The 13,852-nt window shown below is 40.4% G+C and overlaps 1 protein-coding gene across 2 annotated transcripts in view; it reads left to right on the top strand.

Moving 5' to 3' along the window:
- LOC115142873 (protein MTSS 1-like) overlaps positions 1 to 13,852 on the top strand; it is a 115,776-nt gene that overhangs the window by 27,201 nt on the left and 74,723 nt on the right. For both annotated transcript variants that reach the window (XM_029682675.2, XM_029682676.2), the window contains one exon: positions 2,077 to 2,150. In XM_029682675.2, the coding sequence (XP_029538535.1) occupies positions 2,077 to 2,150 (74 nt within the window). The remainder of the gene's footprint in view (positions 1 to 2,076; positions 2,151 to 13,852) is intronic.

Below are 13,852 nucleotides of genomic sequence, written 5' to 3'. Positions count from 1 at the left end.
TGCTTACACCCCCCCCCATATCTCTACATGTCCATTTGCTTAGAGTAAGGAGTAAAGGTTGACTTGGGATTCAGCAGTCGTGTGTCTCTCTGGATTTATTTTGGGTCCGTCGTTTAATAGTGATTGAAGGAAGGAGCGTCACAAGGAACAGTGTTGCTGTGTCCTCCATGACTCGATACGCTGTCTGGAGCAGGTCTGCCTATGCCTTAAAACCTTTTTAGTTCTGAAGGATTCGTTGCCATTGAAATGTACCAGGCTGAAAGGTGAGCCGCTTTCGTATGACAGTTTATCCAGAATTTACCAAAGTTACCTCGCTAATAACTCTTCAAACCTGCTTCATAGGATACCCCTCAGGCCAGTACAAGAGTGCTGTTTTGGGGAAAAGTCTAGTCCAGACACGAGTGGGTGAAGCTGTTTCACCTCTGTTTGGAAATGCACAATACTCTACCTAACTTAAACTCACTAGGTTGAAAATATTGAAAACAAATTGATTCCCACTTTGGAACATTTGCAAAAGAATCTATACAAATTACAGATTAGTCTATTTTTAACAGATCAGTTAAACAATCCAATATATAAAGCAATGGCATACTCACTAGGGGAACAATGTCTACATTTAATAGTGATTTAAAATCCCAGAAACTTCCATCTAAAGGGCAATAAGAAAATAGGTCTAAGACGTAGTTATGTAGGGGTTTTCCTAACCGTGATTTAGGACTGACCTTCCTGCCATCAAAACAGTCACAAGCCGTGTCTGAAATCTGACTTGCCTACTACTTATTTAAATGGCATACTGTGTGCTAATCGTACTACATACTCTTTAGCACATACTGCTTAGTAAAAAAGCTATGCCGTATGCCACGCCCTAACGTATTACTTTTGGTGCGTTCAAGACAACTGTGAACTCAAACAAAACAAGCTCAGAATGAAAAATGTCTGGTTGGAGCTCTAGGATGTTGCCTCAGTTTCTGACTTGTAATTCTGAGTTGGATGACCGTTATTTAAAATGTTTATTTATCACCATGTTGTGACATGGCACCCAGCCTGAAGGGAATGGTAAAAATGTAACACTTACTAAATTACTGTAGGAAGGTTGGCTAGCTAACAAATATCCTGCAAGTTTGCTAAGTTGGCAAGGGATACACGCACTGTTCCTTTTACTGTGATGTTAAGGTTATGCTATTATGTGCAAGAGCACTACATCTGTAATTTTAAGTCCTGTCTGAATCTGCGATGTCGGTCATTTTTACGTAGGAGAGTAATAATTCCAGACGGGGGAAGAAATATGACTTTTTCGACAAACTACAAGAACCTCTGATAATACTAGTCCCTTGCAAATCGACATTCCTTTTAGTATATGTCTGAGTTTGACAGGTGTTGCTCGCAGGTTGAGCAGGAAACCGAACTGATTTGACCATTCAAGGCTTTTAAAATGAAGTGCTGCACATAGCCTTCGAAAGTATTCAGACCCTTTGACTTTATCCACATTTTGTTACATTACAGCCTTTTTCTAAAATGGATTAAATAAACATTTCCTCAGAAATCCATACACAATACCCCATAATGACAAGGCCAAAACAGGTTTTTCAAAATATTTGCTAACGTCATTGAAAATAAGAAAGTGTTCTGAACTGACTTGCCTAGTTAAATAAAGGTATTCAAAAAAATAAAATAAAAATGGCAAATCGGCGCCCAAAAAATACAGATTTCCGATTGTTATGAAAACGTAAAATCGGCCCTAATTCATCGGCCATTCCGATTGATCGGTTGACCTCTAGTCCATGGCCCCATCCAGCCTGGTCTCAGCGGTACAGGCTTGGTGGTGTAATGGTGTGGGAATGTTTACCTGGCACACATTAGGTCCCTTGATACCAATTGAGATATGTTTCCATGTCCCTAAGAATTCAGGCTGTTCTGGAAGCAAAGGCCGGTACGACCCGGTACTGGATGGATGTACCTAATAAACTGGCCACTGATTGTATTTAAAACACAGGAAAATCAAATGTTTCACTGCAATATGCCTTTTTTAAAGTGGTTTAATTGTAATGTGTCATTGTATTTGTTTTTATTTTTTAGGACAACTATCGTCGTCACAGGCTCTTTCCTGGAAGCCTTTCAGAAGGTGGCAGATATGGCGACTGGAACAAGAGGTAAAGCCAAAGATATGCACCTGTCTCCATCCCTTATTGATGCCACAATAGATAACGTAGACAATTGTAGTTTTTTGAGTGGAAGTCAACTGCTGGCTGCATGTGTCCTGAATTGCACTTACACTTTGCAAATATGGTGCATGTAGGTCAGTCAATGATTTTGACTTTTTACTGTGGTGCTTAAAAATAAAAATATATACATTTTTCCCCCCACCTTTATTTAACCAGGTAGGCTAGTTGAGAACAAGTTCTCATTTGCAACTGCGACCTGGCTAAGATAAAGCAAAGCAGTTTGACACATACAACAACGCAGAGTTACACATGGAATAAACAAACACACAGTCAATAATACAGTAGAAAAAGTCTATATACAGTGTGTGCAAATGAGGTTGGATAAGGTGAGTAAGGCAATATATAGGCCATGGTGGCAAAGTAATTACAATATAGCAATTAAACACTGGAATGGTAGATGTGCAGAAGATGAATGTGCAAGTAGAGCTACTCGGGGGCAAAAGAGCAAAATAAAAAAATACAATATGGGGATGAGGTAGTTGCATGGGCTATTTACAGATGGGCTGTGTGCAGTGATCTGTGAGCTGCTCTGACAATTGATGCTTAACGCTATTGAGGGAGATATGGGTCTCCAGCTTTAGTGATTTTTGCAGTTCCTTCCAGTCATTGGCAGCAGAGAACTGGAAGGAAAGGCGGCCAAAAGAGGAATTGGCTTTGGGGGTGACCGGTGAGATATACCCGCTGGAGCGCGTGCTACGGGTGGGTGCTGCTATGGTGACCAGTGAGCTGAGATAAGGCGGGGGTTTACCTAAAAGAGACTTACAGATGACCTGGAACCAGTGGGTTTGGCGACGAGTATGAAGCAAGAGCCAGCCAACGAGAGCGTACATGTCGCAGTGGTGGGTAGTATATGGGGCTTTGGTTACAAAACTGATGACACTGTGATAGACTGCATCCAATTTGTTGAGTAGAGTGTTGGAGGCTTTTATTGTAAATGACATCGCCGAAGTCGAGGATCGGTAGGATGGTCAGTTTTACGAGGGTATGTTTGGCAGCATGAGTGAAGGATGCTTTGATGCGAAATAGGAAGCCATTTCTATATTTAATTTTGGATTGGAGATGCTTAATGTGAGTCTTGAAGGAGAGTTTACAGTCGAACCAGACACCTAGGTATTTATAGTTGTCCAAATATTGTAAGTTAGAACCGTCCAGAGTCGAGGTCGACCGATTATGATTTTTCAACACCGATACCGATTTATTGGAGGACCAAAAAAAAGCACATTTAATTTTTTTTTTTTTGTAATCATGACAATTACAACAATACTGAATGAACTTATTTTAACCTAATAAATCAATAAAATCAATTTAGCCTCAAATAAATAATGAAACATGTTCAAGTTGGTTTAAATAATGCAAAAACAAAGTGTTGGAGAAGAAAGTAAAAGTGCAATATGTGCCATGTAAGAAAGCTAACGTTTAAGTTCCTTGCTCAGAACTTGAGAACATATGAACGATGTTGGTTCCTTTTAACACGAGTCTTCAATATTCCCAGGTAAGAATTTTTAGGTTGTAGTTATTATAGGACTATTTCTCTCTACCATTTGTATTTCATTAACCTTTGACTATTGGATGTTCTTATAGGCACTTTAGTATTGCCAGTGCAACAGTATAGCTTCCGTCCCTCTCCTCGCTCCTTCCTGGGCTCGAACCAGGAACACATCGACAACAGCCACCCTCGAAGCAGCGTTACCCTTGCTCTGCATGGGTATCAACCACTCCAAGTCTCAGAGCGAGTAACGTGTGAAACGCTATTAGCGCGCACCCCTCTAACTAGCTAGCCATTTCACATCTGTTACACCAGCCTAATCTCGGGAGTTGATAGGCTTGAAGTCATAAACAGCGCAATGCTTGAAGCACAGCGATGAGCTGCTGGCAAAATGCTCGAAAGTGCTGTTTGAATGAATGCTTACTAGCCTGCTGCTGCCTACCACCACTGTCAGACTGCTCGATCAAATCATACTTAATTATAACATAATAACACACATACGAGCCTTTGGTCATTAATATGGTAGAATCTGGAAACCATCATCTCGAAAACAAGACGTTTATTATTTCAGTGAAATACAGAACTGTTCCGTATTTTATCTAAGGGTGGCATCCCTAAGTCTAAATATTCCTGTTACATTGTACAACTTTCAATGTGATGTCATGATTACGTAAAATTCTGGCAAATTAGTTTGCAAAAAGCCAGGCTGCCCAAATTGTTGCATATACACTGACTCTGGGTGCAATGAACGCAAGAGAAGTGACACAATTTCACCTGGTTAATATTGCCTGCTAACCTGGATTTCTTTTAGCTAAATAGGCAGGTTTAAAAGTATATACTTCTCTGTATTGATTTTAAGAAGGGCATTGATGTTTATGGTTAGGTACACATTGGAGCAACGATACGCACCGCATCGATTATATGCAACGCTAGATAAACTAGTAATATCATCAACCATGTGTAGATAACTAGTGATTATGATTGATTGTTTTTTATAAGATAAGTTTAAGTTTTAGCTTACTGCATTCGCGTAACAGGCAGTCTCCTCGTGGAGTGCTATGTAATCAGGTGGTTAAAGTGTTGGACTAGTTAACTGTACGGTTGCAAGATTGATTCCCCCGAGCTGAAAAGGTAAAAATATGAACACGGCAGTTAATCCACCGGTCCTAGGCTGTCATTGAAAATAAGAATGTGTTCTTAACTGACTTGCCTAGATAAATAAATATTAAATAAGTGTTAAAAAAACGGCCAAACCGGTGTCCAAAAATACCAATTTCCGATTGTTATGAAAACTTGAAATCGGCCCTAATTAATCGGCCATTCCGATTAATCGGTCGACCTCTAGTCCAGAGTAGTGGTGCTGGGCAGGCCGTTGCGGGCAGCGATCGGTTGACAAGCATGCATTTAGTTTTACTTGCATTTAAGATCAGTTGGAGGCCACAGAAGGGGAGTTGTATGGCGTTGAAGCTCATCTGGAGGTTAGTTAAGTGTCCAAAGAAGGGCCAGAGGTATACAGCATGGTGTCGTCTGTTTCGAAGTGGATCAGAGAATCACCAGCAGCAAGAGCGACATCATTGATGTATACAGAGGAAATAGTCGGCCCGAGAATTGAACCCTGTGGCACCCCCATAGACTGCCAGAGGTCCGGACAACAGGCCCTCCAATTTGACACACTGAAATCTATCAGAGAAGAAGTTGGTGAACCAGGCGAGGCAGTCATTTGAGAAACCAAGGCTGTTGAGTCTGTCGATAAGAATGTGATGATTGACAGAGTTGAAAGCCTTGGCCAAGTCGATGAATATGGCTGCACAGTAATGTCTCATCGATGGTGGTTATGATATCGTTTAGGACCTTGAGCGTGGCTGAGGTGCACCCGTGACCAGCTCTGAAACCAGATTGCATAGCGTAGAAGGTACGGTGTGATTCGAGATGGTCGGTGATCTGTTTGTTAACTTGGCTTTCGATGACCTTAGAAAGGCGCAGGGTAGGATAGATATTGGTCTGTAGCAGTTTGGGTCTCCCCCTTTTGAAGGGACCGATGACTGCGTCAGCTTTCCAGTCTATTGGAATCTCAGACGATTCGAAAGGGTTTGAACAGGCTAGTAATAGGGGTAGCAACCATTTCGACAGATTATTTTAGAAAGAGAGGGTCCAGATTGTCTAGCCCGGCTGATTTGTAGGGGTCCAGATTTAGCAGCTCTTTCAGAACATGAGCGATCTGGATTTGGGTGAAGGAGAAATGGGGAGGCTTGGGCGAGTTGCTGTGGGGGGTGGAGGGCTGTTGATCGGGGTAGGGGTAGCCAGCTGGAAGACATGACAATGCCGTAGAAAAATGCTTTTTGAAATTCTCAATTATAGTGGATTTATCAGTGGTAAATGTATCCTAGCCTTAGTGCAGTGGGCAGCTGGGAGGAGGTGCTATTTTTCTTCATGGACTTTACAGTGTCCCAGAACCTTTTTGAGTTTGTGCTACAGATGCAAATTTCTGCTTGAAAAGGCTAGCCTTAGCTTTCCTAACTGCCTGTGTACATTGGTTCCTAACTTCCCTGAAAATGTACATATCACGGGGGCTATTCGATGCTAATGCAGAATGCCACAGGATGTTTTTGTATATCTGTTCCTAGTTCAACATTTTTTGAACGGGGCATGCTTATTTAAGATGGCGAGGAAGGCACTTCTATAGAATAACCAGGCTTCCTCTTCTGACGGATGGTGGTCAATATCCTTCCAGGATAATTGCCTTTAGACTTTTGGGAATTGGCCTATATCTATACGGCTAAATTGAAATGTTTCTTACAGAACAAATTTGAAATGCATATGCATAATCATGTTAGCAATAGAAAAATATCAGTTTGTAGATAATGGGAGAAATTATTAGACCAAAGGTGTGTACACAACAGTTCACCAGACACAAGACCGAACATTACACTGTTGATTTTGTGCATGTGACATTTACTGTACTTTTCGCCGCATTTGTTAGTGACGAAATCTGAAAATACTCTGGGATACATTCAGTAACATGTTAAGACTATTCCTGGAGAATGTGGGGTAGGTGCAACACAAGTCAAAAACAGTACATGGGCTTGAGTGAGGGGACTAACTGGTGTTTCCAAGTGGCCACGCACCTCCAAGTGTGCATAGGTCCTAAGCAATTTAAATGCTCTTTTGTGACTCAAAGAAGATTTAACTATACAGTACTTTTTGAGCACTCCTAGCTGTGCCGTTGAGGAACTAGAGAGCACACTGGTAGTTTTGTTTGGAACACATCCCTGTGTCTCCTCCATCACACAATTACAGTTTACGCTGTCCAAAACGGTCCATTATAAATCTGGGTCAGGTGTGAATGATTTGAATGACTTGTTCTTTTGCCAACACGACTAGCTAAGTTATAGAATATACTCTTACAGTGATAGGCTTTCACAGGGCAATTCAGAGAAACAGATCGTAATATTTGTGCGAGTAGAAAGGAGTCATGAGTGCATTCGGATGCCTGTGCAGCGGGAACTTCACAGTAAACAAACAGGCTCATTCTGTTCAGAACAACCCAGTGTATGACGCAATGACAACTTTTAACTATATAGTCCCAGTCAAAGGTTGGACTCACTCAAGGATTTTTCTTTATATTCTCAGCATATGTGGTAACTCCTTCAACTGTTGGAGAAGCATTCCAGGTGCTGCTGGTTGAATGCCTAGGGTGCAAAGCTGTCATCAAGGCAAAGGGTGGCTACTTTGAAGAACCTCAAATATATTTTGATTTAACACCTTTTTGGTTACTACATGATTCCATGTGTTATTTCATAGTTTTGATGTCTTCACTATTATTATACAATGTAGAAAATAGTAAAAAATAAATTAAACCCTTGAATGAGTAGGTGTGTCCAAACTTGACTGGTACTCTACATCAAACATAGTGATCATAAATGTTGACACTGTAAATGGAAATGTGAAGTACACGTTTGGACTCACGGGTGTTTGGCTTGCTTGTATGCCATCAGTGTTATTTATTGTCCTCCGCGTCTAATCTTTCAAAAAACAAATTCATATTAATTTATAGTATTTGCCTCAGACTATTAAAAAAAGTTGCCCAATTATCAGAAGGGATGGGGGAATGTCTTGTCACGCAACTTATGTTCGTCTAAACCTGTACAGAGCTGGGAGAGGCAAAGCCAGAGCTATGATGTCATATATAATATGCTAATGTACAGCCACTACGTTCCAATTTAGGTGCTTATTAGTCCCCAAATCTGCCATTTTCAACCCTTTATAAGGGTACAAGTGTAACTGGTTATTAATAAGCTACCACTGAAACGGTGTATTTCCATCTGAGGTTCTGTGTATTTCTAAGAAGCAGCGGATAGGGTGAGGGTCTCACAAATACATTTAAAAACAGAACTCCCAAAGGGCAGAAGATCTGAGAATTCGCAGGACAGTTTTTCCATGTGCGTTGTGCGTGCGCGCAGGCGCATGCTTTCAGTTAACACGGCACTGAAGCACAGTACAAAGTGTCAGTTTCCACTGTGATATTGTTATTAAACCCCCCCCCCTATCCCTAGAGATCAAGTGACACAATCCAGTTTTGAAATGATCACACTGAACCATTAACATTGCTGTTATACAACAGTAAAGTGGCCTTTGAATCTTTTAATTGTTTTGAAATATTCATATTTTGTAACAGATTGAAATGTTAAACTGCCAGTTCCTTTCAATGCTTACTTTCTGCTAAGGATTACAGTCTACGCTTACCCATGAAAATCAGCATAGTTTTTAAGTGTGCTGGTCTTGGAGGGGAATCATTCCATCAGTTGTTTGGGTACTGGGTCAATGTATTATCACCTTGTCAGATTCTCAGCCTAAAACCCGCACCTACAATTTACGACCTGCTCTTTGCACTCAAGTGGAAAACTGCAGTAATAACAGTGGGTGTTCCGTCAGCCAGGCCTTCTATTATCCACCACTTGAACAATGAGAGCTGGTAATGCTAGATCATTATACCTGAGACAGTGTTAGATAATCCCCCCCCCCCCCCCCCCCCCTGCTTCCAGTTTGATGGGACATGAATAAAAGACTATCAGTTTTCCCATTGCTCTCTATAAACCAGACCTTAAGCTACTATCAGTGTCACTAGCCCTGACTTGGATGGAGCTGCTGATGTTTTTTATTTTTCAGAGTGGTAGTACTTGGCACTTTCCCATGTATTTGGCTCTTTTGTTATAGCGCCTCGTAAATTAAAAATATTATAAAATAGTTTACTACATGATCTGCTTATGTTCCTGGCCAATATGTTGAAGTTAGACTTTACACAGTAAGGCAGACCCTGCACATGCATTTCTTGCTGTAATAACACAAAGTATAAAGGTGCTTTGGCAAGCCTTGCGTGTAGCCATGCACACACAGCCCTATCATCGTTTAGAGAAGCCAATGCTTTTGACCCATAAGTTCCATTGGGCAACTGTTTAAGCAATGTCTACCTACTCTGCAAAGCAACTCAGTGGTTGTGTAGGTTTTGTTGTGATGCCCTGTTTACATCGTGATGTAATTCATTACGCTGTACGTTATACATTTTTTTACACAAAGTGTTTCTCAACTTTGTTTTTTATGTTTTGGCACATTTTTTTTTACATCCATGTTAGTGAGCATTTCTCTTTTGCCAAGATAAGCCATCCACCTGACAGGTGTGGCATATCAAGAAGTTGATTAAACAGCATGATCATTACAGAGGTGCACATTGTGCTGGGGACAATAAAAGGCCGCTTTAAAATGTGCAGTTTTGTCACAACACATTGCCGCATGTTTTGAGAGAGCTTGCAATTGGCATTTCTCTACCATAAGCTGCCTCCAATGTCGTTTTAGAAAATTTGTCAGGACATTCAACTGGCCTCACAACCAAAAACAACGTGTAACCACTCCAGCTCAGGACCACCATCTTCACCTGCGGGATTGTCTGAGGGGGAGTGGGGGTGGGGTGCTGAGGAGTATTTCTGTCTGTAATAAAGCCCTTTTTGTGGGGAAAACTAATTCTGATTTGCTGGGCCTGGCTCCCCAGTGGATAAAAAAAAAGAAAAATGAATGCACACCTGCCCAGTCATGTGAAATCCATAGATTAGGGCCCAATGAATATAAATTGACTGTTTTCCTTATATGAACTGTGACTCAGTAAAATCGTTAACATTTTTGCGATTTTATTTTTTTATTTGCCAACTGAACAGCAAGCGTTGACTAGTTTCTAAAATGTGTCGAACAGATTGAATAAAGTCGATCTCCTATATCCATTTGCCGTAAATAAATCATGCAGCAGTTGTGTTCATGGTATCGCATCGGGAGAAGTAAATCAAAGGATTTCCTAGGTTTCCTTTCCATGGATGCATAGGCTACTGGTAGGCCTATGCTTTTTGGAGATTATCTGCAGATAAATTATGAAAACAATGTGTAGCGGAGAACCTCATTCTGGTCCAAATATGATGCTTAGGGCCCTCATGGAATCCAGGCATTAACTTACTTCTACAATATTCTAAAATGTATTGACCTTAGTAGGTAATCAATTAAATGTATTCAATTAATTTGCCCAAGTTTATCATAAGACATGAACAGAATGCATCAGTGATTTGTATTTCCTACAACTTTCTGAAAAGGCAACGAGAATGCCCCTTTCTGTGGGGGTGTGTGGTGCACGAGTCTACACTGTCTAGCCATTAGCGATAATGCTAATGAAAACAGTCTTCTGGTAGATGTAAAGGCTTTCACAAATGCCTTTTAAAATATATATATTTAAATGTTACCTACAAAGTAGCAGAATGATATCATGATTATTTTCCTAAATCCAGTGGGTATTTGTTTTACAAACTACCATCACGTGCACTACAAAAACACTGCTAAACAGCCTCTTGCTAGGTGCACACTTTAAATAATAAATAGCTACACCCATAAATAAATTAAGATTTTTCCCAGACCTCAAAATTGGTCTCCTGGTGTGATTTAATTATTGTTGTGGACTTAGAATATCCCAACTTTGTTTTTCAATAATATATATATATATTTTGAGAGCGAAAACCTGAGAAACTAAACCTTTACAATTATTTAAGATTATGTGGATTATTTCATTTTGTTTCATGCGGAGTGCTTGGACTCTTATATTTTAAATGTCTAAACTGTACTTTCTGGATGTCTAGGTGCATTACCCAGATGTTCTGGGTATCTCAAGAGGTGTCTGAATAATTCAATTATGTGCACACATTTGTTTACATCCCTGTTAGTGAACAGTTCGCACTGAATTCATATGTTTTCAGTAATAAAAAAATGGTAGTCATGTCTTTCTACACAATAACACAGCAAATGTTTCCAATCTAGGAGGTAAATGCGATTTTAAAGTATTCAATAATTTTCTTTCAGATGGAATCAAGGTGCTAGAATGTAGCAGAGGCCACCAAAATAGAGCTCCTTTGGCAAAACATTTCAAACCCAGGGCCGGGGACGCCTGGCTGGCGACTTTTTCTGTTTGGCTGGCTACTCTATGTACTTGTGGAGAACACTGCATTGACCAGTCATCATTCTCTCTCCACTTAGAGTGCCCCACAGGTGTCCTGCTATGCTCCTTTCCTTTCCAGAACCTCATAAAGGTGCAATCTGGAGTTGTTCCACCAGTTCTGGGGTGTTAAATTAATTATATATATCCATTGATACTTGAAGGTTAGTTCAACTGTTGTACACCATCAGAACACAAAATATAAGCTTGTTTTACTTCAATGTTTGTAAACAAAGTCAATGTACACTGTCTGTATAGCTTCAAAACAGTGTTAAAACATGAGTCAGATACACTGTACAAAACATTAGGAACACCTTTCAAACAGCATGCAGAGACATTTAAAAATGGTATCCACGAGTTCATCTGACTCTGCGGTTGTAGAATAAAGGGCCTATTGCCAAAATCCTGAAGTATCCCTTTAAATTCCCTGCTCTGTTTTGCTTGTTTACTGAGGGTAATTTCATAGGGAATTGTCGGAGGCGCTTTTTCATATTGTTACATTGCTTTTATTCAAGCCTTTCTAAAACCTGGCTGGACTTGATATACAATGCCTTCAGAAAGTGTGAATTCCCCTTGGATAATTGTTTTCTTCTTCTCAACTATCTACTCACAATAACCCACGATAAAGTGAAAACATGTTTTTATACATTTTAGCAAATGTATTGAAAAAAGAAATAGAAATATCTCATTTTCTTAATTTTCACACCTCTGAGTCAATACATTTTTGGAGTGTTTCTGGGTAAGTGCTTTGCACGTCTGGGTTGTACAATATTTGCCCATAGAATTTCAAGCAGATTTAAGTAAAAAATGTAACTGCCTCAGGAACATTCACTACAGTCTTGGTAAGCAACTCCAGTGTATATTTGGCCTTGTTTTAGGTTATTGCCCTGCTGAAAGGGGAATTAATCTCCCAGTGTCTGGTAGAAAGCAGACTGAACCAGGTCTTGCTTTAGGATTTAGCTCCATTCAGTTGATTTCTTTCATCCTGAAAAACTCCCCAGTCCTTAACGATTACAAGCATACTCATAAAATGATGCAGCCACCAGTATGCTTGAAAACATGGAGAGTGGTACTCAGTAATGTATAGGATTTGCCCCTAACATAACACTTTGTATTCAGGACAAGACGTTTATACACTTTTTTGCAGTACTCTTTTACTGCCTTGTTGCAGAATATTTTATTTCTTTACAATCTTCCTTCTCAATCTGTCAATTAGGTTAGTATTGTGAAGTAACTACAATGTTGATCCATCCTCAGTTTTCTCCTATCTCAGCCAATAAACTCTCTGTTTTTAAAGTCTCCATTGACCTCATGGTGAAATCCCTGAGCGGTTTCCTTCCTTTCCGGCAACTGAGTTAGCAAAGACGCCTGTATCTTTGTAGTGACTGGCTGTATTGATACACCATCCAAAGTGTAATTAATGACTACACCATGCTCAAAGGGCATTCAATTAGGGATGCACTGATATGACATTTTTGTCCGATACCGATATCCAATATCTTTCTTGCCAAAGAACCAGATGCCGATATTTAATATTTGTGGCCTTAAGCATTCTAGTACAGTTAAATAGTTGAAACAACAAAAAGTTATTTTGCTGGCAGTTACTTATGTCCCCATTACCAGTAAAACATAATCAAAACCCATTTATTTCACTTACTTGCTGTGCTGTTTCGTTGTTCAGTCGTTTCAAACCAGAATTTCATCTGTCAAGCAGTGAAGTTTCAGCTCTGCCTGTCCGTGGCGCCGCTTCCTCGGTGCGTACTTGTCACTGTGTCCGTTTCCATCTTGTCCAGCTGTGTCTGTAAAGTTTCAAGTAAACCCTTGTCTGCATCGAAGTAGCGGTCCTTGTACCTGGCATCGAGCATGGTGTCGATACAGTAAAGAGGCTTAGATAGAATGCCACCGAATTGCTTGTTCACAGTCTCTAGTAGAGTACTTTTGCAAGTTCTAACCCAGCTGCCGACAGTGTTGTTGAGCAGGTGTTTCAATGCCATGACCGAGGGTATCACGTCTGCTACAGACGCAGTTGATGAGCTTGTTTCTTGAGTCAGTTGTTCGAATGGAGCTAGGCGAGTGTTCATTTTCTGAAATGGCAGCTGTGGTATGTGAACCAGCACGTTCTTAAGGATGCAATACGGCTTTCCTCAGTACGAAATCCTCGTTGACCCACTGTGCTGTCACTCAGCATGCTCATGGGACTGACATCTCTGGTCCAACTGTCAGTCGTGAAGCTGATAGTAGTGACGCCTATAGCAAGTGCATGTGCGTTTCAACAATACTGTACAACTCCGGTAGGGCAACATCTGAAAAATAGCACCTACTTGGTAGTGTGTACCGGGGCTCAAGGTGCTCAACCAGTTGGCGAAAGCCAACATCATCCACGACCGAGAACGGTTGATTGTCAAGGACAATGAATTCCGTTATCTTGGCGTAAATGGATTTTGCCTTTGAGTTGTCTCGCTGAAATCTTCTTACTCTTTCAAATGACTGCTCGACTTGAACTTGTTTAGTTGTTGGAAGTGTGCGTTTAGTTTTTTTTTCTACTACACTAAGTAGTCGCTGAATGTCTGGGGGTGATTCACTTTCAAATTTGTAATTTAGGTTTGTGGTATTGAACAATTTCAC

The sequence above is a fragment of the Oncorhynchus nerka genome, linkage group LG15 (assembly GCF_034236695.1).
Source record: "Oncorhynchus nerka isolate Pitt River linkage group LG15, Oner_Uvic_2.0, whole genome shotgun sequence".
NCBI lineage: Eukaryota > Metazoa > Chordata > Actinopteri > Salmoniformes > Salmonidae > Oncorhynchus > Oncorhynchus nerka.
This window is presented reverse-complemented; position numbering and strand designations above follow the sequence as displayed.